Source organism: Mya arenaria, chromosome 12, assembly GCF_026914265.1.
Source record: "Mya arenaria isolate MELC-2E11 chromosome 12, ASM2691426v1".
Classification (NCBI taxonomy): domain Eukaryota; kingdom Metazoa; phylum Mollusca; class Bivalvia; order Myida; family Myidae; genus Mya; species Mya arenaria.
In genome coordinates this window covers 54408262-54434531 of record NC_069133.1, presented here as the reverse complement: position 1 = coordinate 54434531, position 26270 = coordinate 54408262, and the positions used below count along the sequence as shown (strand labels likewise).

Below are 26270 nucleotides of genomic sequence, written 5' to 3'. Positions count from 1 at the left end.
TCTGCTGGTCATGACCCAACTTGCCAATTGAGTATGAGGTCCCTTTGCCAAATCTTTCTTTAGTTATTGATTGGAAATTATTTTCAGCTCAAGGTCACCATAAGCTTGACCTTTGACCTACTGACCTCAAAATCAATAGAGTTCATCTAGTGGTCATCACCTACCTGCTTACCAAGTTTGTGATCTCTAGGCTATAGTATTTTTCACTTATTGATCGGAAACTTTTTCAGCGCAAAATCAACATGACTTGACTTTTGTCCCACTGACCTCAAATAAAAAGGATTCAACTACTGGACAAAACTAGCATGCCTTCCAAGTTTGAGGTCCCTGGGAAGAACTCTTTTTAGTTATTGATTGGAAACAGTCTTTAAGCTGAAAGACACCCCGACCCTGACCTTTTATCCATTGAATTTAAAATCAACCAACCTGCCTAACAAGTTTGAGGTCCCTGGGTCTAAGCATTACCTGTATTCAGTTATTTATTGGAAACCCCAGGGACAGATGGGCAGAAGGATGGACAGATGATCGGTTTCTATATGCCAAAATGGATTTTTTTAATTCTTTTTTTTAATTTGACGCAGAATAAGTAGGGTGTTTACACTCAAAACAAGCCATGTCATGTGATCAACATTTTATCGTTCAAGAATTGTAGAATATGATGGAAAGTTCTACTAATTGAAAACTAAAACACTGGACTTTGACCTTGAACTGGGGCAGTTCAAAAATGGGTTTTCCTTATTGTGTTGGTCAGTAGCACATATGATTCTAGTTTGGTTTGGTATGAGATAATAATTGAGCCAGCCTGGTGTTACCATGTGTTTTGCGATTGCATAACGTAACAGTAGAATTCATCAACATTTGTTACAGTTACATAAGAGTTATGTCCAAAGTGGTCAGGAAATCAAAGCTCAAACCCTACTCCCAGTATCAATGCACAACAAGGTATACTAAATGAGTAGCATGTGACCTAATTGTCATGGATATCCTTCCATAGGTGTATGAGATATGGACTGCAGGACAAAATATCAAGACCCAATGTCTTGATCCTGTATTGTGACCTTGATATTGAGTAGGGCTGCCACATTTGCAGGTGACCTTTATGAGCATGTTTGCCCGTTTCATGGGTGTAGTAGATATATCCAGTAGAGTAGATTCCAAAGCATAGCTAAAACACTACACCAAGTATTGCGACCTTGAGCCGACGGAATCCAATATGTGGTTCTGCATGTGGGTTTTAGCAGATTGTGACCCAAGTTTCATTTATATACTACCAACTGCTAACAAAGGCAGCTTGGTCAAGAAAGTACACATTAAGCAGACATGAAATATACTCTCATTATACCTGACTTAGTATTGTGACCTTGACCTTGAGCAAACATGAATCCAACACTGGGTCTACATTAGTCAGGTAAGGGTTCAGATATATTTACCATCAAATGATTCTTTGGGCTGTGCCAGCTATGGCAATCATAAAACACAAAGCTGTTGCAATGCTTTCTTTACTTCCTCTTAATGTTCTTGACTTGCTACTGACGCTTGATCATGTGTTGTGACCTTGTTCCAGCTACCTTTGTTAGCACACCATGTGGCCAGAGATTCATGAAAATCCTCAACGCTTGATCATGTGTTGTGACCTTGTTCTAGCTACCTTTATTAGAAGACTATGTGGCCAGTGATTTATGAAAATCTCAACCCTTGATCATGTGGTTGACCTTGGCCCAGCTACCTTTGTTAGCACACCATGTGGCAAGAGATCCATCAAATCCTCGACGCTTGATCATGTGTTGTGACCTTGTTCCAGCTACCTTTATTAGAAGACTTTGTGGCCAGTGATTTATGAAAATCTCAACCCTTGATCATGTGGTTGACCTTGGCCCAGCTGCCATTATTAGCACACCATGTGGCAAGAGATTCATATAAAAAAACTCACCCATGGTCATGTGCTAAGACTATGACCTGGCTGGCTTTATTTGTAGACCATGTGGCCAGAGATTCACAAAAATCCTCAACCATTTATTACTGGTTATGACCATGACTCATTATTAGTAGACCATGTGGCCAGCAATTCATGAGCAATCCTCAACCATGGCCATGTGTTGTGACCTTGACCCAGCTGCCTTTATAAGCAGACCATGTTGCCAGAGATTCATGGAAATCCTCAACCATGGTCATGTGTTGTGCCCTATGGTCATGTGTTGTGACCTTGACCCAGCTGCCTTTAATAAACAGACCATGTTGCCAGATATTCATGGAAATCCTCAACCATGGTCATGTGTTGTGACCTTGACCAAGCTGCCTTTATAAGCTGACCATGTGGCCAGAGATCCATGAAAATCCTCAAACATGGTCATGTTGTTCACCTTGACCCAGTTGTCTTTATTAGTAGACCATGTGGCCAGAGATTCATGCAAATCCTCAACTCTTGATCATGTGGTTCACCTCAACCCAGCTGCCTTTGTTAGTAGACCATGTTGCAAGAGATTCATTAAAATCCTCAACTCTTGATTATGTGGTTCACCTCAACCCAGCTGCCTTTGTTAGTAGACCATGTTGCAAGAGATTCATTAAAATCCTCATCCATGGTCATGTGTTGTGACCTTGACCCAGCTGCCTTCATAAGCAGACCATGTGGCAAGAGGTTCATAGAAAATCCTCAACCCTTAATCATGTGCTGTGACCTTGACCTAGCTACTTTTGTGTTAGTAGACTGTGTGGCAAGAGACTCATTAAAATTCTCAGTTTTTGATCATGTGTTGTGACCTTGACCCAGTTGTCTTTACTAGAAGACCATGTCGCCAGAGATTCACGAAAATCCTCAACCATGCATATGGTCATTTTTGGTTTAGAACAAGTTGTGTGTATTAAGGTGAGTATCAACAGTTTGAATTGGTTTGAATGATTCAGCAAACTGCATTCACACATAAGGGTAGTAGCTCAAAAGCTCTGGTCAGTCAGAACAGTCTTATTATGTGTAAAAATGATGCAAAATGAATCAGAGTCTTCAACGTCTATGACGACATGTCACGGTGGAAGTAAATAAAGCCCTACCAATACTGGAAAGCAACGTGAGCTTTCTTTTTTATCTGATTTTTTGGCGTTAACACAAAGAACAAGAATGTAACAATTTTGCCTTTTATTTCAATTGTTGAAGTCTTAACGGTATGCAATTATTATTTACAGAATATTCATCCACTGAATATATCACATTTGTAATCACAGTTAAATAATTCATGAAAATGTATATCAATTACTTTTACTGTAATATTACATGCTGAATTTGTACAAAACTATTTCTTGTTTAACAAATTGACTCATAATTAACAATGACAAAAACAGTAGTTTTTTTTATAGATCAGTACCATTTACAATGTTAACAATAATGTTACCATTCTTCTGTAAAAAAGTTATGAAAACATTGTCTTTAACTCCTAAAAAAGTGATCTTTCAAAAGCTGGAGTTTGCTTTATTGCATTAAATAATGCAAAGATGAATGGATAAAACTATGATGAATCATTTCAAGCAAAGAGAAGAGGAACAATGGGATTAGACAAAATTACCAGTAAATCACCGAATGATGGCACAGTTTTTGAAAGAAATGAAATCAAAAGCAAAAATTAATCCCTTTAAGATTCTCACAATAAGTAGGGAAAGTAGATTGCAACTTCAGACCAATTTCCGAGAATCATTTTCTAAATAAAGGTTAAACCTCGTATAGAAACTTCCTATGTCTGACAATTAAAAAATCTAAATTCAGCTACTATTTAGCATGAAATAAACTCTTGTATTTATTCGAAATCCAGCCCCAATTTGTGTAAAATTTAGTGATTTTATACTTAAAATAGGAATTATGTTTATGATAATCACAATAAACAACTTTTCATTCATCAAAATTAAGTATGTATTTTGGCTAAGTGAAAATAAGCTACTTTAGCTTGTTAAGCTTAAGAAGTTACGAAAAAATGGGGCGTGGTTGTACAAAAATCAAGGGCAACATCCTAAGACCAACTAAAGCCATGAATCATTAATGTACAATATCTACACAAACTGGCCAAATTTTCCAACAAGAACGTAATAACTGACATGGTTTAATTACAAATTATAGCAAACTTGTCTCAAATAATATAGGTAAATATCTGTTACAAAACTAATGGATTATTGTTGCAACAATCATCATAGAATCTGATACAAAATGAGAATGTCAGAAATCACAATCTTGTGTGAACTCATCTCCAAAATACCCGTATTTTCCACATTCGTCAAAAAAATTATTCTGTGCGGCTCCCAATAAGTATTCATTCATTTCCATCAGTATCATACATATTCCAGAAATATGTTTGTAAAAACATAGTAAAGAGTTTGTTAAATGGTAAAAAAAAACAAAAAAACTTAGATCAACTAAATAAATTTCAGGGGAAGAAGAGTTCGGGAAAAAAAATAATTCTATATTTCGTTCATATGAAATACTTATATGAAGCTGCACAAAAGATACAAAATCTGTCTGTCTTGCAATATGGCAGCTTTTCACTGTACATTTCAGTATTGTGTGATTATTTTGCCTAAAAATTTTCTTATGTAATCTTTAGCTGATAGCAGAAAATGCAATTTATTTATTTTTTGTTATATTAATATGTTTTTGGATAATCTCATTATAAAAACTTAAGAAAAGAAACTGCCATTTTGTAAAACAGACTACTCAAAATCTAATTGAACACATTCCTGGAAAATGTACCCATCACTTTAATGATTAAACAAAATATGCCCATGATTTTAACTTAATTACTGTCTTAGTGCTGGCGTAAATGTACATATATTAGCCATCACGCATGTGCAAACCACTGAATAAGTCAAGGTCATAGGTCGTATATTACAAATTAAACAATTTATTCCAGGAGAGCGAAAAACCTGGAAGAAGTTATATGTGAACTATAACTTACTTATAGTAACTGTTTTATCCTAGAAACTCAACAAATGAATCGAATCAGTCACGTAACTCAACTAAGCGAAATACATTGCTAAAAATACTTGGCTTCGATAGGCTTGTATGAAGGTAAATGTACCCATCACTTTAATGATTAAACAAAATATGCCCATGATTTTAACTTAATTACTGTCTTAGTGCTGGCGTAAATGTACATATATTAGCCATCACGCATGTGCAAACCACTGAATAAGTCAAGGTCATAGGTCGTATATTACAAATTAAACAATTTATTCCAGGAGAGCGAAAAACCTGGAAGAAGTTATATGTGAACTATAACTTACTTATAGTAACTGTTTTATCCTAGAAACTCAACAAATGAATCGAATCAGTCACGTAACTCAACTAAGCGAAATACATTGCTAAAAATACTTGGCTTCGATAGGCTTGTATGAAGGTATGAACTATTAGCCACTTATTAATGAAACCACTTAATGACCAAATTGAACATTGGAGCTTGATTTTCGTCAGAAGCTTTCAAAATGATTAAATTGGATTTCATCTGGTGATCCCATTGAAAAGAGCAAAATTACTGAATATGCTTAGAAGCAACTTGCAAGTAACAGAATGAACAATTGGTGATGGCCGATCTACTGTTATTTTGCTTTGATGTACAAATTAATATGCAAATTATGAAGTTACCCATCTGTTGTTGCTTTTTAACTAAAATGTTTTACCACCTGTTGACAGTAAATTAGCATAAAAGCTCTTGATAAAAACCATGTTCATTGCACAATACTATAATGTAAATACACTGAACTTACAATCCTAGGGCTGTGGTTAAGATAGAGAAATTTGAGGAAGAAAAAAAATAAAACAAGAGAAAAAAGGCAACTTCCATGAGATTCTTGTACCTTCTGTAAAATAATAGAAATATTTCTTTTATTAAGCATTTTTGAGGTATACGCAGTGAATTATATAAAAAATTGGTTAATTACTGGTTATGACAAAGTTAGCCAAAACCTTCATTGATTGGTTTATAGTTATCCAATATTTATTGTAATGAAAGTGCTTTGATATGCAAACTAGCCAAAAGATAACCTAAGGCAGCCAATTTTACAAAACTAGTTATTTCCTAGGTTTAGTTCAAGTTAGCCAAAATGTTTATTGATTGGTCAATCTTTATCCAAAATGAATAATTACTGTGGACCAATCAAATTGCTTTTATGTGCAAACAAGCCAAGAGATAACCTTCTTGGGTATCCAAATATATACAAATGGCTGCCATGGTACAAAGGCTTGAAAGTTTTATAGAAATGGCTGCCACAGTACAAATAAGCCTGTCATTTCATCGAGCCATTGGCAAATAAAGATCAATTTTGTTGCCTGGTGACCCCATGTTATTTTGGTATAATTTGACAAGGTTATTGCCTACTGATCATAAATGACCGGAAACACTTACTTTGTGTTTTATTTAGCCTTTTCTTATAATAAAATCCATCGAAAATGAACGATTTTCAATGTTTCAAGGCCAGCTAGCATGTTTGCAATATTTTTATCAGTAAACTATTTACATATTCGTCCTCTACACATTAAACCCTTTCAAATGATAGCCAAATAACGTTGGGATCACGAGGCATCATTATTTTACATTATTGTCCACCAGATACCTTAAAACCGTATTATTAAAAATAGAAATTTTATGTAAAAATGTCATATTAAAAAAGTGCAGTGGAGCATAACGTATCATGAAATGAAGATCACATAAAAATTGATAATAATCAAAGACATGCATTTTAAAATGAAAAGTCCCAGCATAGATATTTACATAATTTAATATTTAACCACTGTTTATACATGAATAACATATTTAGCATATATAATCACATTTATTGCACATCTTCGTTCATTGTAATAAGTAAAACCAAATTCTAAATAATCATAAAACAACTCTGAATTTTGTCCATCAAAAACAATTGTTTTATTTTGCTTAAAAACCATCTCATAAAAATAGCTTACATCATAATCTGAATTAAAACAATCATTTCAACAGCTAAAATAAGAAAATTAAAATGAATTTAATAGAAACATCTTTAACAGATAACATCAAAAACATGTTACAGTAATATTACAGTTTGGCCATTCTCAAAATACCATTTGTTTGCAGATGCATTGACCCGGACTATTTTAGTGAATAAGATGATAGGATTTTTTCTTAAAATAACTTAGCAATTAACAGGACAGTATAAAATTTAAAACTATTCAATTTTTATTTCAAGCATGTTTAGTGAGTTGATTTGGCAACTGCAAAAGAGGAATATGGAAGGATGGTCAACCTAAACCATCCATAATGGACAGTGTAAAAATACACTAATCAAAATCAAAACTTATCCCGAGATAACAACTAGAAACAAGCACTTTATTTTCAGCACAACTCTAAAATCAACCAAAAAAATAACAAAAGCACAATTTCTTCATGCTTCAGATGTTTGTTATCCTGAATGCCGTAATTTATTGATTGTGTTACTACTTTTGATATTTTAAGGTTGAGAAGGCAAAGCTGCTTTTTTAAAATTTTCAAAAAGGTGTTTTTTAAAGGGACTCGTTCATGTTTTATAGTAATAAATGGGAAATAAACTTGTGTGTAATGTGAACAAAATACTCCTTTCATTAACAAAACATCATCAAAAGTTCAATTAGAGATTTCTTAAGCATGGCTTGAAGGCAACATTTTCAATGTATCTCCTCAATTGTCTCGCAGACATTTAATGCAAAATAACTTATTGGCTTGGGTATTCATTTTTAATTTAATCTTTAACGTGTTCCTGACAACATGGCGCTCTCTTAATTTAATATGTTTTACCGGGGTATATCAATTCGTGACACCCCTGCTTAGTTTCATCACTTCATTAGAGCATTTAAACTTATGTCTATCCTCATTCCCATTAATATTTTTTTATGATAAATGTATTTATCTGCAATTTGAGTCTTTGATGTATTGCATCAAATTTTGTCTTCTTGATAATAGTTACTTGGCCTAATAAATTCAGTAATACTATTGAAATTTTTTGGCTAGGATTTACATAATTCAGTTCACATAAGGACCTGTCAGCGGCGTGTTGGTAATTGTTCATAAAGTTACATAAAATAACTCAATTTCAACAACATTTAAACAAAAAATCTATACCAACATAAAATCAGTGAGCGAGTCCCTTTAAGACAATCTACCCAACTTTTTAAATGTACAAGTACCTATGTCTCAATTTTCTAAGATTAGAAATGTACCCTTACCCATTTTTGTAACAGAATTTTATTTCCAAAATCAATTTTGGAAAAAGGCGAATGTTCGATTATTTTTTTTTTCAAGAATTTGACAAATTTGAAAATAATTGAACATTTTCATTTTGTTGAACAAAACAATACTACTTTATCCATGTCTGAAATTGAAATGGTACTGTTTTTATCATGAAATACCATTTTGAAACACTAAAATCCAAGATTAAATGAAAGACTTAATAGCTTAAGAAAATATCATCAAACGTCAAAGAAATATACAAAAATGAAACAGAGTTATCAAAAATGATAGATAAAGTCAATATCTGTACACGAATACACATAAAATATTATAACAAAGATGAAATTTGTATACCGGCTTAGTGCATCACAAAAAAAACATGTTTCAATTACTAACAAGTACCTGTACACAAAAACACATTCATTATTACATTTTAAAAACAAAAATGAATTTGTTTATGAGATCATGGACTAATAAAATGCAACCTTATCTAACAAAATCAAATTTTATTTTAAGAATCTTATGTACAGTAAAATCATTTCTATTTTAAACACAGCTGTACAATGAATAACACAGGTGACACAATCAGAACAAAAAAGCTAAAAATAGTTGACATTACCACAACTTAAACTATCAAAAATCAATTAAAAATGAACACCAAACTTTAAGAACTCAGTAACAAACAATGGAACAGCTTTTTTGTACAACTCATAATAAACAATCATGCGGTCCGTTGACCTGTGAAATGGGAGGCATGTTGTATGTATATTTTAGTCTTGATGTAAGCATGTTTCGGATTTTAGACTTTCACATATGCTAGTGATTGCGATCGAAAGTGATACTGTAATTATTTGCATTACTTGCCATAAAACTGTAATTATTTCAATTACCTGCCAAGATACTAAAATCATTTTCATTACTTGCCATGAAACAGTAATCATTTTCATTACTTGCCATGAAACAGTAATTATTTTTATTACTTGCCATCAAACTGTAATTTATTTCATTACTTGCCACGAAACTGAAATTCTGTTCATTTTTAATACTTGGCATAAAACTGTAATTATTTTCATTACTTGCCATGTAATTGTTTTCTTTACTTGCCATGTATTTTTTTCATTTCTTGCCATGAATGGGGCCTATGTTTTAATGTTGCTTGGACCTTTCTGGCATTTAAACAACACCTTATTCTTAAAACCTACATCTTCAGTATTAAGTTTCATGAGTAAAGCTCCCCAAAATAGTAGACTTTTTAATAAAATCCATAGAAGCAAGACAAGTGTCAGTCAATTTTGAAACTTCTTATGTTTTCATGAAAGATTAAAAATGAAGCACATTAACAATAGATGGGCAGCTTCTGTTCTTCCATACAATCCAATATTACACCAAGAAAACTAAAAAAAAACTGAAATGGTTCTAGGTTCTAACAAAATCATAATCCCTGTTTAAGTCACTATCATACACACATGATCAACATGATGTGGACTCTATTTACAATGTATCACAACAATAAAATAGCAACAGCATTACCAATGGCTTGGTTTTCCAGCATGGTTGGTGTTCTATTTACACATGAAACAATATCCTCGCCTTTGAAATATAATCCACTTTCACAAAATCTCTCTATGCTTGTTTTGATAATCATGCAGTATAAGCGGTAAAAGAACTTGTGCTTCGTCAAAAATGCTCCTGTAGCTGGTGTAAAGGTTTTATGTGTCAGAAGACTTAAACACGTAGGTTAAGACAACTTTAAAATGTTGGTAGGATGACTTTACATTAATGTTATGATTGGTGACAGCACACCTATATTACATCTCAACCAAATAAACAGAAGTCTGGTGTAACACAACACCCATTACTCTAGCGTAACAAAGCTCACAAAAAGGGCATGAACATTACCCTTACTGTCTTTTGTTGGTGTATCTAGTTATGTAACTCCTTAGGGTAGGAGCGCGTGGTGTGGATCTTTAGTCCACCAGTCATGTCGCCAGCCTCTACTTTACGGATCACACCGTTCACATACTCTGAGGTGTTGCCTGCTATCATCACTCCTACAAGTATGAGAGGAAAATTAACAAGGTAAAGCTTAAAAGTTCCATGTGACCGTCTTAAATGGTTTGAGATTTAACATGATTCTGCAGCCATCAATGCCTACAAGACTGTCAGAATACCTTGGCATTCTAAATACAAAACTTAAACCCCAGTCAAACAGATATAGTTAGTGGGATGGAAGCTCTTGGCGACTGATTTCATTGCAACAGACTAGCAATAGCTGTGACCATTGCAACCACTTCTGCCCTTATTTTCAGTTGCTAAATGATTTCTAAATTGATAAATAATTCAATACATCTTTATATAAGTAATGATGTAAAACATACATACCAAGATGTGTTTTGATGAGTGAATCAAGCAAGCATGTCATGGTTGTTTGATTGTCCCCATTGTTGTCCGTCTCCGCCCTCAACCGGGTTACCGTGTGATGCCTCATGGCCCGGATCACGGTCAGCAGCTTCCTGTGTTCTGTCTCAAGACCATGAAGCTTCACCTTGTTGGCCTCATGTTGGGCTTTCTTCTTAAGACGACACGCTCTGGGGTGATAAGAAATTAATCATTAAGTTATTGGTAATGCCGACAAACATTCAAGACTTTCAGTTTATACTTTACAGTGTTATTTTTTCAACTTAAATTGGGGCCAAACTCGACCCCATTCACAACCAAAAAAGTATTCTTATTCACAATAAGTGGAGCCAATATTCACAATTCTAAAAAAAACCTCTAAACAGGTAAACTAGTACAGATATGTTTAAATGCTGTCATTTTCTCATAAATCTTTTTTCAAACTGTTTAAATTAACCACTGTAAATAATACTATAAGGCATTATGTTGCTGTTTTTGCAATTCCAGGGGTCAGGGTGGCCTCATTCACAAAAAGATGGAAAAAAACTCTGGCCTTAAAAAAATATTACCAGATAGTACCTCACTCAGTCAAGTTGCAACAGTCATAGTATTCAAATAAAAGAAACATCTATGATAAAGTTTGCAATTAAACAAATCAGGAAGAAAAATACTCCTATGCATGTATGTAACTATTTTGTTGCAAACATTTCACATTCTTTCTATGAAGAAAGTTTGTCTTACCTTGATGCCAGTTTGTTCTTCTCCTTCCTCGTTTTTCCTCGAGCGTTAGAGGGTAGCTCACTAACGGGAATGAAGTCATTTATCTGACGGTTAATTTTCCGCAGTTGCAGACCCAGTTGGCACAACTTCTTGGGGAAGGGCACAATGTCATTACCATCCCCTTTTCTGGCCTTACCCCCGTGTTTCACTGTGACCCCTATTTCAGTCAGACTGGTGCTATTTGAGGGGTCGAACACAGGGTCCTCAAAATCGTTCAACACATGAGGATCCTCCTCCATATCAAACTTGACCCGTGTCCCCTTAGGCCCCTTTGACTGGACGTTGTACTGCCAGAAGTACTGCTTGTCCTTGGTGCCAATCAGACTCTCTCCGGGACTCAAGGACCCAAGGTCATGGCCACCTTCTAAATCTGTTGAGATAATTAAAGAATAAGTACAACAATTATATATAAAATTAGAACCATCTGGTCACTTTTGCTGGGAAATTATCAGCTGTCTTTTCTGAACTATTGTTGGTTGTTTTTGTAAATTGTTTGCGCATAAGCTTCAAAAGGATTTGAATATAGATAAAAAATAAAAGAATTCACATTTATTTTAACCATTTGACTATTGAATTATTAACAACTTATCAATGTTAATTCAGTTGTTCCACAGTAATTTTTTACTGGAAGTTATCAAACAGGCGAAAGCTAAATAGCATGGACTGGTCAAGAACATTGTCAGGTCCCGACTTTGATTTGAACATGAATTACATTCCTATGTTAAGTTGATTTAGAAAGGCATACCTGAATCCGAGTCATCTTCATAATCCCTGTCCGAGTCACTTTCCTCATCCTCATTTGAGGTCAGCGTCATTACAGAGCTAGCAGAATCTGGAAACAAAATGATACAAAATGGTACATATAGATAAGGGGCTTAACTCTGCAATGACATGTATGCTGCTGATGAGGACAACAAGGCTTAAACATTAACTGGACTTTCTTCTTTGTAATATGATTACTGTGATTTTTTGGGGAATTATTTTTACTGCCTGTGCCTTGCAAATTGGAAAAAAAGTCAACTTTGGGAAAAGTACAAAATCAGGCCAAAACAGCTAATATAATGGCAAATATACATGTTTTAACTTTTGTATGCATACATTATGCTGTGAAATAGTAAGTCTTGTTAAGATTCTGTTTATATTTCAAGAAATTCATTGCATTTTATTCATGAACGAAATCTGCATTTATCAAATTGGGATTTTTTATTTTTTTTAAATGGGAAAAATGGACAGTTTTTTCACAAGGGGAAACAGCCTTTAGAAGGCAGTAAATTGCACAAAAAAAATCACTGGATTAAGCTTAAAGTGAAAATGAAGGCTTGAGTTATGAAGGCAAGGCTGCCATGTAACAGTGGTATTTTTTATTGTTACTGTTAATGTACACAGGAACAAAACAGAAATTAATATCAGAGTTACAGATGCGTAGTCTTAGCAACATGAAAGTTTCAATGAAACACAATAAGTTTCAAATGAATATCATAAAGGTATTCAAGTTATTGCCAAGGTTAAAGTTTTTGTAAGGATCCAAAGCTGACAACACTCAAAAACTATGACAAAACTTGACTTTTTTCTTGAGGCCACTCCTTTTTTAGTTTTTGGTTTACAAGAAATTTTGGAAAAATTGTCCACCAGGTGGTCGAAAAAAAAAGAAAAAAGTCACAAAACATACTCTTAAAGGGTGAAAATCAGAGAACAACATAAAAACATTGAAAATTTATATCATTTACATGACATTTTAAATTTTTAAACTGCTATTAATGCATGTTTTAATACACTGAAAGTTTCAAAGTTCTAATTAAACTCACAGTTTAAATCTTACATACTGTGCATATAAAACATCAATGAAATTGACTATAAAACATGTTTTCATGTATAAACTACACTTTTTATCAAAGATACATTGAATATCACTTAGCAAGACATTTGTTTATAGCTTTAAGGGTAGGCTAAAGCAAATGTGAATGCAGAACACTTAAAAACTGACCAATATTGGCAAATACGGCTACGGAACAACAAACCAGTCAAGATCTACTGCATTCATACTCTTATCTGTTCGTTTTTCGTTCGTTTTTCGTTCGTTTCGCACCAAAATCAATACGGTCGGGAAAATAATTTTGAAAAAAAAAAAAGATTTTTGATTTTTTTTGTACTTAACAGAAAATTAGACCCGCCGGTTTTGTAAACCAATTTATATAACAGTAGTGGCCCGAAAGAACAGAATACCAGGTATCAATGAAAAACCCATACCATATCTGGTCCTCTCTGTCTTGACAGGGGGTGGTCTTGGAGGTGGTGACTGTGTTGGTGTTCTAGACTCGATCTCAAGAAATTGCTTAATCTCCTCCCACTTCATGTCCATGCTCTCAATTCCCGCCGTTGCGCATGAGCGCTTTCGAGAGGGTGATACTTTCTTGTCCATTATGACAGATTCGGAGACAGTTCTGCGTCTCTGGTTCCTCGCCTGCGAGGGTTCAGATCGCTTGAGCAAGTTCTGGAGGGTCGTGAAGTCTGAAATGTCTATTTCCTTTATTGTGCTCAATGTGGAAGTTCGCGATACGTTTTTACTCGCAGGCACAATCAACTCCGGCTTAACAGGCGTCATGGGTGTGAAAGACTTCGGAAAAATAACATCAAGTGTCTGTGAATAATTATCAGCAGGCTCGGACTTGATAACAGTGACCAACTTTGGTTGGTCAGTGGTGGCCAGTGGAGGACTGGCCAACATCTGGGAAAGACTTCCGCCTCCCTGACCCTGTATGTCAACAGTCAACACTTTATCACCTGCACTAGATGACAAAAATGGCGCAGTCTCTAAATCCACTTCCTGTTTTGCACCCATGCGATAACTCATTTCCAAGTTTATGTATGAGTCTATGTCTTCAAGCAGATCAAGGTTCGTGGAATTCAACTCTGCAAGCGTTGGTGTCTGCCTTTCATCTGATGACTCCATCTTAATATAGATTTCAGACTTTATCGGTTTCATCTCTACTTCCCATCTGGACGTTCCTGCCTGACTAGAAATGGAACTGTTTTCCTGTCTCGGGGTTTCGCCGGATGATGTCTGAGCCTCCATGGTGAAATTACTGATATCTTGCAATACTTCGTACTGTGTATGAAGGTCAAAGTCATCCGATGTTGAAGCAGTGTCAACAACAGTGCAACACGTTGTTCCCACTCCCATGGAGCTCTGCATGTCTGTCTTCTCTTGTTCATACATGTACAATGAGTTTGGGCTCGATGCGTAGATGCTGGTCTCCATGAAGTCGGTGGACAAGGGGAGCTCACCACATGTGTGAATGAAGACGGGGTTGTCTGAACAGCTTAATTGTCGATCCATCACTGGAGAACACACCGACTGAAATGAAGAAACAATTATTGAATAGATGTATAAACACTTTAAACACAATTTTCTATATTAAACTATATTATAAACTTGAAATTCAGTCTACTGGTATACATGAACAACACTCACTCTACTGGTTTGTAAACTCCATTAAGTCTACTGGTATGTGAAAATGATTTAGTCTACTGGAATGTGAACACCATTCAGTCAACTGGTTTGTGAACACAATTCAGTCAACTAGTTTGTGAACACATTTCAATCTACTACTATGTGAACACCATTCAATTTACTGGTATGTGAAAAACATTCAGTCTACTGGTATGTGAACACCATTCAGACTAGTGGCATGTGAGCACCATTCAGTCTACTGGTATACATGTGAACACCATTCAGTCTACTGGTATACATGTGAACACCATTCAGTCTACTGGTATACATGTAAACACCATTCAGACTACTGGTATACATGTGAACACCATGCAGTCTACTGGTTTGTGAAAACGATTCAGTCTACTGGTTTGTATTGCTTCAATGTGAATTTACAAAATATTCCAAGGACTTTTACTCCAATCATCTTGGCAGCATACTGAATTCCCTAGAAACATTTCATTTCTTGACAGTTCTAACCAGTGGTTAGATGGTCACCATAATGTTTGTGACATCCATCGTACATCCAGAAAGAAAAGCATGCATTGAACAAACCTGCTGTGTGTCTGGTGACTTGTTTACACGGACAGGACCATTTGTGCCCTGAAATTGTGCGTCTGTTTGTACAGCTGGTTCAACGCTCAATTCCAGGTACTCGCCAGGGACACCTGTCTACAAATAGTTGGTCAATATTATGTTTTGAACAGTTTCAACACAAAGATCTACAAAAGTGTCATGTCACGGCACAAAGGCCTACATAGGTATTGTGACGAAGCACAAAGATCTACATTAGTATTGTGCCACAGCACAAAGATCTACATTAGTATTGTGCCACAGCACAAAGATCTACATTAGTTTTTTGTCACAGCACAAAGATCTACATTAGTTTTTTGTCACAGCACAAAGATCTACATTAGTTTTGTGTCACAGCACAAAGATATACATTAGTTTTGTGTCACAGCACAAAGATCTACATTAGTTGCATGTCACAGCACAAAGAACTACATTAGTGGCATGTCACAGCACAAAGAACTACATTAGTGGCATGTCACAGCACAAAGAACTACATTAGTGGCATGTCACAGCACAAAGATCTACATTAGTCGCATGTCACAGCACAAAGATCTACATTAGTCGCATGTCACAGCACAAAGAACTACATTAGTGGCATGTCACAGCACAAAGAACTACATTAGTGGCATGTCACAGCACAAAGATCTACATTAGTGGCATGTCACAGCACAAAGATCTACATTAGTGGCATGTCACAGCACAAAGATCTACATTAGTGGCATGTCACAGCACAAAGATCTACATAAGTGGCATGTCACATCACAAAGATCTACATTAGTGGCATGTCACATCACAAAGATATACATTAGTGGCATGTCACAGCACAAAGAACTACATTAGTGGCATGTCACATCACAAAGATAAACATAAGTGGCATGTCACAGCACAAAGATATACATTAGTGGCATGTCACAGCACAAAGATATACATAAGTGGCATGTCACAGCACAAAGATATACATTAGTGGCATGTCACAGCACAATGATCTTCATTAGTGGCATGTCACAGCACAATGATCTTCATTAGTGGCATGTCACAGCACAAAGATCTACATTAGTGACACGTCACAGCACAAAGAACTACATTAGTGGCACGTCACAGCACAAAGAACTACATTAGTGGCACGTCACATCACAAAGATCTACATTAGTGGCATGTCACATCACAAAGATCTACATTAGTGGCATGTCACAGCACAAAGAACTACATTAGTGGCATGTCATAGCACAAAGATATACATTAGTGGCATGTCACAGCACAAAGATATACATTAGTGGCATGTCACAGCACAAAGATCTACATTAGTGGCATGTCACAGCACAAAGATCTACATTAGTGGCATGTCACAGCACAAAGAACTACATAAGTGGCATGTCACATCACAAAGATCTACATTAGTCACATGTCACAGCACAAAGAACTACATTAGTCACATGTCACTTCACAAAGAACTACATTAGTGGCATGTCACAGCACAAAGAACTACATTAGTGGCATGTCACAGCACAAAGATATACATTAGTGGCATGTCACAGCACAAAGATATACATTAGTGGCATGTCACATCACAAAGATCTACATTAGTGGCATGTCACAGGTTTTTTGGCCCCTAGCCACTTGTACACAAAGTTTCAAAAACTCAGCATGCATACTTCTTGGGTTATTGCAAGAACATTTTTTTAGATTGACAGAAAGGTATTCACACTATATCTGTTGTCATAGAATTCAGGTTTTGTCAGACAAAAAATAAAATTACAAGCGTAGTGTAATGGCCTCCTAACAACAAAGTTTCATCAACCTTGTCGCATATTTCTTGCAGGATCCAGTCAAAAAGAGTGATATTTTCACTGTTTTCATTGCCATAGCAACCACAACTTTTATCTGACAAAAATTAAGTACCTTTTCACCTCTATGGCCATCAATCGGGACAATCCACATCCTAACCTTCATGAATGTAGTTTTTAATTACTATTTCAGTTATGCCAAGATCAAATAAAAAAAGTTGTACTTCTCACTTATTTACTTCCATAGGAAGTTTAGTCTTACAATAAGGTAAAACGAGAAGAATACTCCCAACATACTAAGAATGATTAATCTAGCTTGCATACTTCTTGAGTTATTGAAGGATCCAGTCAAAAAAGCATATTCTCACTCTTTTCATTGCCATAGCAACAATTTTTGTCTGTCAAAAATCAATAAAATGATGTGTATGATCTCCTTATGGCACTCTATCCACAAACATTTTCATTAACCTAACCTGCATACTTGGTAAGTTATTGCAATGTCAGCTTTTTCAAGATGGACATAAATGGATGGAGAGTCGCTTAATCTTTAGTTCCCTCTATTTAGGGTGATTATAAGTTAGAAAGAGGTGAACTGAGTAAATATTTAGAAACATTTTTTTTTTTTGTACAAAAACATATTTATCGATATCTACCTTCTGTATTGGTGTCTCCTGCTGCTGCTGCTGTTTTTGTTGCTTTAATCTGGCTGCCTGCAAAGTCTGCAGTAACAGTAGTCTCTTCCTGATGTCCTGCTGCTGCTGCTGTTGTTGTTGCTGCTGCTGCTGTTGTTTTTGCTGCTTCTGTTGTTGTTGTTGCTGTGTTGGACTAGCTAATATCTGCTGAATAATTCCAGTTGATATCTGCAATTTAGAGAAATTACTGCCTTATAAAGTATCTGGGGTTTTTTCATTGTTTTGTTCAACATATACTTACATTGACATTGAATATAAGTGCATGGTATATGTACAAAGACATATCCTGAATATAGATCATAGACACATCTGTCCTTGTTATTTTTATTTTTTCAAATCTACAATCCTTTATATCTATATTGATTAAAATAAAGAAGCAGAAAGAACGTGCTCATATTACATGGAGAATCTTTTGTTTACATTAACCAAACATTGACCTACTCAATACATCAAATTGTTGATATCAATCCAGTTCAATATATATCAAGTGTGCATAAATCATCCAAATATAGGATACTAATGAGCAAGCATTGTGTTTGTGTCTGTCATTATAAAGTCAATTCCCCTGTCATATACAGATTTACTTGAGACATATTTTCTATTTCATAACTTGTGAATAAGATGTTCAAAAGCAAGCATTTAAAATCCACTACAAGTGAGACATGTGTGTCACCATAAAAATAAAATTGCCATATTAAAAAAACGTACTACATCTGTTTACAAAACATTCATGATATAATTATGTATCCTATATATATGTATATATATATATATATATATATATATATATATATTTATATATATATATATATATATATATATATATATATATATATATATATATATATATATATATATATATATATATATATATATATAATGTTAAGTTTATAAATGATTAATGCATATTATCAAGATAACCTGCCTAGTGTTTGAAAGTATAGTTTGTCTACCAACCGAGCCTCTGTTTAAATCAGTGCTAATTCCAGTACCTGGTAATAATAATCAATAAATGCTCACTGCTAACTTACCATAGTTATTGTTAGCTAATTTAAAAAAAAAAAAAACGGTCTCATTGGACAGAAATGATTTCTAAGTCAAACACTATACATGTACAAGATTAACAAGAATTTCATTTCTTGTAACTTTTATAGTAAAGTAAGCTTGATCCTACTAAAGTCAAGAAAAAGCTATAGCTGTAGCATGTAAAGGCTGTAGCTGTCACTTAATTATCACCACAGTTTAAGCCCAGGCCCCGAGTTCTCGAAACTTCTTATGTCCCTTATAACAGGATTAAGCTAATCTCACTATATTTGTTGTTCTATAAAATTATAGTTAATTCTTCAAGAATTTTTAGAAATTATGTAGGAATAATCTGAATGATTATCAGAATAAACAATTTTTCATTTATCAAAATCTATTTTCAGTATGTATTTTGGCTAATTGAAATAAGCGACTTAAGCCTGTTAAGCTTAAGAAGTTTCGAGAAATTGGGGCCCGGACTTTACAAGAAATATAAAAGGAACCAGTCAGAACAATGAATGCTTAAGCTTTGTTTTTCATTCAGCTGTATTTGTCTGGTATTAGCTACCAGCTCAAGAGTCGAGGCGCACATTTTTCTGGTGAATAAAAATCCCACAGACATTAATAAAAAGGCTGGAAACAAAAAAGTTTCATCTTCTATTTTATGTAATGTCACTAAGAATTTCATCATTCTGAACTTACAGGCTGAGTTTGGCTCTTTGGCTTCTGTAACAGAAGCTTGAGGAGTTCTCCAGGAGCCTGTGGGCTTGAACTGCACGAGGATGAAGTGTCAGGTCTGGTTATCTCCCCCTGAGCGGATGGTACACTAGATGAAGGGGTCGTCACACTGGCGCTCGGTTGTTTATGCGGGACAGAGTAGAGAAAGGCTTGTGCAGATGTCTGACGCTGTAGTTGTAATTTGTGTTGGGTAAACTGCTCGTAATTTGGTGGTGGGAGTCGGTCCTGAAAATTCATTTTTAACAGCATTTTATGTTGTACGAAGTAAACTGTAGGTGTTGTTTTTTTACTTCAAACTTCCTCTGTGGTGTATTGTTTAATGAACCATTCAGTTATTCAATTGATCAAATTTATTGCCTTTCAAGGTCTCTGCATTTACAGCCTCAGCATAATATTGTACTAATTTTTATTCAACTACTAACCTACATTTATTTCCTTTTCATTAAAATGAAAGTAAAATGGGAAGGAATAATTTCAGCAGTTGTGTTATGTTAAAATGATTTGCTTTTTAAAATAGTGACTTAAGCTACATATATTGGTCTTTGGAGAAAATTGGTTCAATTCTCAAATTGACTACATGAAATCCTACCTGCTGCAATATATTGATTGCCTGATGCTGGACAACTGGTATTGTTGTTTCTGCTGTCGTTGAAATGGCTGGCCTTGCCCTACTATTGTTGTATTCTAGCTGCGGTAACAAGGCACTGGACACTATGCTACGGCTGTTAGTTGGTAAACCTTGAACAAGACTTTCCAAACTAACACTCGATGCGGAACTCACACTTTGAACTCTGAAAGTATTATAAATGTATCATATTATAATTTTAGTAAAATACCACTAAAACTTTAAATGAAAAATGTATAAATAACCCTACTGTTTAAGTGTTTGCAAACAAAGAAAATATTTTAACATAAGCAGTGTCTATGTCATGTGTAAAACAGTGTTTATGTCATGTGTAAAATGAATAGGCTTATTTGTATGTTATTCATCTTATAGTAATCAAATCGACAGATATATTTCAGTGTATTTTTTTTTTCCAGCCCTTTTTAGGCCCCATACCATAAGTTTTGGTTGAACTGTCGCAAATAGTAAACGACCAGTTTTTACTTATTCTACTGAAAATTCATTTAGTTTTCCAAATTTGAACCGGCCCTATTGCCATTTGAACATTTACCAAATGATTTCCCCTATCAATGGGCCCCACCACCACTCCTTTGAAAGTGGAAAAAAACCACTGGATTGACAGCAATAAATAAAGGATGACTACTTTGTCAAGCTAATGCAAACATTCTTGAAGCAGTTACTCCCCCTTATTCAACACTAGCGTGTATATGAACGTTTTTCTGGAAAACAGTTTCCCAGCGAAATACCCATTTTTTCCTGGAAATCAAAAATATACAGCATGAAAATTGTTTGTATTATTTTTAGACTAATCAAAAACACCCATTGAAAAGAAAATACAATGACTAAATGAGGGACAACAGTTTTGGGAAATAACTTTTCATGTTTAAATTACCACAAGATAAATGAATTGAATTAACATGTTTTCAATAAGTCTAAGGTTGGATAAAAGTTTTAACTTTAGTATAAAAACAATCCCTTAGACATACAAGATCATCTCTTATAAAGTCAATAAGAAAGCATCATTTGGAAAATAGCCCCTTTTTAAGATTTCTTTCTTCATTTAGCCATTTACAACTTGAACATGCCAGTTAAAGCAAACGTATCATAAAGATGTTGTGCTATTTAATTTTGTAACAACTAAGATAAGAATTTCAAAATGAAACCCAATTGTTGCATAACAACTGTGAAATATTGTTATTATTACATTAAATAAAGAGTTCAGCCAACTTGGCCTGATTTGAATACAAATGTTTAAAATAAAACCAATTAGCATAGCTCCAATAACTATTTGACACATAATTTTACAACTTCCTGAATCACCAGGTAGCGTATTTAACTAATAAGACCAATTTTTTGCTTTCTAAAAATTCATTGATCAACTCTTCCAAATAAACCATGCATTATTGTTTCAAATTGAACAAGAGATGTTTGTCAAACATTATGCCCCCTGAGCGCCAAGTTGCCAGAAATATTTGGACAATTGAATGAAATATGCATGGACTGAAATGACAGCTGATTTGTCATTGGATGCATATGAGGCAGGTCATCTACTTATGATAACTTAAGAAGGCAAATAAATGCCCAACTAAAATAGTAACATAAAAGAAAATCATTTCTATACAAACATTTATACATCAATCCCAATCATCTGTGCATGCATTAAAAAAATATGGACAATCAGAAAACCTTTTTTCAGCTTACAGTCACACTGACCTTGACCTTTGACCCACTGACCTCAAAATCAATAGGGTTCATCTGCTGGTCATGACCAATAAGCCTACCTAGTATGAGGTCCCTGGGTCAAAGCGTTCTCAAGTTATTGATCGGAAACCGTTTTTCATGTTAAGGTCACACTGACCTTGACCTTTGACCCACTGACCTCAAAATCAATAGGGTTCATCTGCTGGTCATGACCAATACACCTACCAAGTATGAGGTCCCTGGGTCAAAGCGTTCTCAAGTTATTGATCGGAAACCGTTTTTCATGTAAAGGTCACACTGACCTTGACCTTTGACCCACTGACCTCAAAATCAATAGGGTTCATCTGCTGGTCATGACCAATAAGCCTACCTAGTATGAGGTCCCTGGGTCAAAGCGTTCTCAAGTTATTGATCGGAAACCGTTTTTCATGTTAAGGTCACACTGACCTTGACCTTTGACCCACTGACCTCAAAATCAATAGGGTTCATCTGCTGGTCATGACCAATACACCTACCAAGTATGAGGTCCCTGGGTCAAAGCGTTCTCAAGTTATTGATCGGAAACCGTTTTTCATGTAAAGGTCACACTGACCTTGACCTTTGACCCACTGACCTCAAAATCAATAGGGTTCATCTGCTGGTCATGACCAATAAGCCTACCTAGTATGAGGTCCCTGGGTCAAAGCGTTCTCAAGTTATTGATCGGAAACCGTTTTTCATGTTAAGGTCACACTGACCTTGACCTTTGACCCACTGACCTCAAAATCAATAGGGTTCATCTGCTGGTCATGACCAATACACCTACCAAGTATGAGGTTCCTGGGTCAAAGCGTTCTCAAGTTATTGATCAGAAACCGTTTTTCATGTAAAGGTCACACTGACCTTGACCTTTGACCCACTGACCTCAAAATCAATAGGGTTCATCTGCTGGTGATGACCAATACACATACCAAGTATGAGGTCCCTCGGTCAAAGCGTTCTCAAGTTATTGATCGGAAACCATTTGGTATTCCGACCGACCGACCGACCGACCGACCGACAGACAGACAGACCGACCGACCGACCGACCGACATGTGCAAAACAATATACCCCACTTTTTTCAAAAGGGGGCATAAATATATTAGCACCATTTAAATTAAGATGTTATTGTTTGCTTGATAAACTGCATCACTTTCAAGAAATTGTGCAAGTTACACCCTGAGAAGTATGATGTCAATCAAAACGATTCTTGTCCTGAAACTGGACCACTGTTCTGAATTGTGACCTTTCTAAAACAGGATGCTTTTACCCTGGGCCACACCAAACTGATGAATTTCTTATCGGATTAAGTTGAAAAAAGCAGCATTGGCACTCTGACCAAAAAAAACCTGTGTTGTTGCACATTTTTATCTTTCAATTAGAGTTACATTGAAATATAACATGAGTCTCTTGTGATATGTTGTCGATTCTCTTATGCTTGATGACAGGGAACTAGTTTACTTGTAAGAAGTGAGAAAGTTTGCCTTGATAATGGAGTTTCTTCCCTTGGAACCAAATTTGCCATGAAAAGGATGTTATGTAAATTATGTTGTTGTTTTTAAAACTTTGATGAAAATTCATTTATTGTTATTAACAAACACCAGACAACGAATGGCAGATGTATTAAAAAAATATGCTTAATCAATGCCTAAAAGATCAATCATATGTTTCCTGTCTGGATCAAAAAGTTACTATCTCTGCAAGCTTGGTAACCAACCTATGCAAAGGTGCACACTTTGCTATTTAAACCAAAAACACATGATAGTAATTATAAGACCTGTGTGCCATGAATTTCCAGTGTTAATGGCAGTATTTATCGGCCTGTGCCTTGCATATTTGGAAATAAAGTTGACTTTGGGAAAAGTACAAAATCAGGCCCAAACAGCTAATATAATGGCAAATATACATGTTTTAACTTTTGTATGCATACATTATGCTGTGAAATAGTAAGTCTTGTTAAGATTCTGTTTATATTTCAAGAAATTCATTCCTTTTTTATTCATGAACGAAATCTGCATGTATCAAATTAGGAAAAAAAAATTAATTGGAAAAAATGGACAGTTTTTCGCAAGGGGAAACAGCCTTTAGAAGACAGTAAATTGCACCCCAAAAAATCACTGATAGTGACATACAAACGCTGAACGTTGACACCTGTAACGAATACAATGTACTTATAAAACATGGTTAAATGATCAACTTCCTAACATAAAGAAAACTTAATTAGGAGGGAAACACTTTTGAGTCATACAAAAGTTTAACCAGTTTACACTGACTCTTTTCATAAGAAGCTATGGCTTGGACATACAACTAGTATGCTTCCTGTTATACAATATCGAATAAATTGACAAATATGCTTTACTAGAAAATGTGAAGCTTTTGTTGAACAGTAATATAGATTACAAAGTAACATACCTATTCAGGCCATTGGTTTCTATTTCATCAGGCTTATTACCATTCATTTTTAATTCCCCAGTCTATTCCTAGATAACATAATTTAAAACAGTGTACACTTCAAATTTAGACATGACATCTAGTTTGTTGTTGCCATATATGATGAAATTCCAGATTATAAAAAGTTCACACAGAAAAAAGAATGTCCAAATATTAAATAAAAATAAAATCAAAATGATATTCTAAAGGGTGTTAAAAGAAACATCTATTACATAAATGAGTCTACTCTTTGTTCTGGATGACTTTTGGCCTTATTCCAGAACATTCTGAATCATGACCAGGCAAATTGAAACAGTTTTTAGCTATGACATTAAAAAATATAGTAAACTAAAGGCTGAACAGTCTTGGAAAATTGAAGTTTGTCAGTATCTACACACCATTTAACAGAGTTCTTAATTCATGACTGTCCCATTGTTTAATAAATACAGGGTCATGGGTCATTTTTGTAGCAACCATCTTTTATTCATCATATTGAGGATCCTAGCCTTTTCAGTCCCATGATCAATCTAAACGTATTCACCCATGCCTAAGTTTGAGAGCAAAACAGTGTCTGACTCACAGTAACTACTTAAACCAATAGAAGTCAACCAACCACAATCGGTTGCGCAACACCCATGGTCGCCCCGTTGTGTGGTTACAAAGTTGTCCAAAAGGTTAGTACAAAAATCATTTAAGAAAACTTACAAAACGAGCACTTACCTCGCTAATTCTCGCAACAATCGTTCTACAAGGCCTTCCTGATCTGTTTGCTGTCTAGAATCCACAGTTTTACTCTTCGTCTACGACAAATAACTGCATTCAAACGCTAATGTTTACATATTGCAAATCCAACATGGAGTTTTGTTTTGGTTCTGACGATTTTGCGGGAATAAGTGTCACATGAGAGAGCTGACGTCATTTGACCTTCAGGCTGACCAATCAAATGTCTCGCTATTTTTATCGACCTGTAAAATCCCGAATTAGAACTTGGGAGAATAAGACGTTCCGAACCTGTAACAGTAATATATTTTTTTAAGGTTGATATAAATGTTAGTTTTTATACAGAATACGACTATTCCATACACATATTAAATATCTAATGACACTCCAGCTGGAAAAGACGCTTGTTGGATGATGTAACGTGGATCTATATTTAGCCAATACATAATCAGGTCAAGTACGGTCGTGTTTTGTTGTGATAGCACGCACACAACCAGCTGATTCGACTAGAATAAGTAGGTCACCTTTTCCACCTAAAGCCATTAGTTCATTTAAGCATCAATTATTGACAACTAGCCTGCACTATTTAATACAAGTTAAGACTCCAGTATGTGTACAGATTTCTTCCGTGCCTCTGTAAATGATGTTAATGTTTTATTACCATATATATATTATATTAATATATATTAGGTATTGTGATAGTATTGTTTTCACCTTCAAATTTGTACAGTAGTTTATGATATGCTTTCTGGTTTTCATAAATCCTTGTCAGGAAAAAAATATTTAAAATTTTTATATTTTTCACTGTTTTGAAATTCTAGCCAGCTCTCACTTTCATATCAATAAACACAACAGCGCGAACGGGGCTGGGGCACAATTTGATCTCTGGCCACACAGCAGGCTGGGGTAGCGACCTGGGGCCGTATTCAATAAGCATCATAGCGAATATTTTCATCTTAGTGAAAATTTTGTAATTTTTGACAATAATTATTTTAGATACCCTCTTCTTTTCAACAGATTTATTCATATGCATATATTGTAACGACCATTTTCTTGCTAATTTTCATATTTTTGGTGGATAAACA

At 35.0% G+C, this 26270-nt stretch overlaps 1 protein-coding gene across 1 annotated transcript; it reads right to left on the bottom strand.

Annotated features, from left to right (window-relative positions):
- Positions 1–3120: 3120 nt before the first annotated feature.
- LOC128211908 (CREB3 regulatory factor-like) lies at positions 3121–25513 on the bottom strand. The gene is made up of 10 exons (XM_052917033.1): positions 25186–25513; positions 20280–20481; positions 19655–19915; positions 17891–18097; positions 15436–15552; positions 13638–14745; positions 12136–12222; positions 11352–11760; positions 10596–10801; positions 3121–10264 (listed from the first exon to the last, which is right to left on the bottom strand). The coding sequence occupies exons 6-10, from the start codon at positions 14725–14727 to the stop codon at positions 10137–10139; spliced, it is 1920 nt and encodes a 639-aa protein (XP_052772993.1). The 5' UTR covers positions 14728–14745; positions 15436–15552; positions 17891–18097; positions 19655–19915; positions 20280–20481; positions 25186–25513; the 3' UTR covers positions 3121–10136.
- Between the last annotated feature and the right edge of the window lie 757 nt (positions 25514–26270).

Coding starts and splice junctions, on each gene's coding strand:
- LOC128211908 (XM_052917033.1), bottom strand. CDS start 14,727: ATGGATCGACAATTAAGCTGTTCAGACAACCCCGTCTTCATTCACACA. Junction 11,761..12,135: donor TGAAGATGACTCGGATTCAG/GTATGCCTTTCT, acceptor TTATCTCAACAG/ATTTAGAAGGTGGCCATGAC. Junction 10,802..11,351: donor AAGAACAAACTGGCATCAAG/GTAAGACAAACT, acceptor TTATCACCCCAG/AGCGTGTCGTCTTAAGAAGA.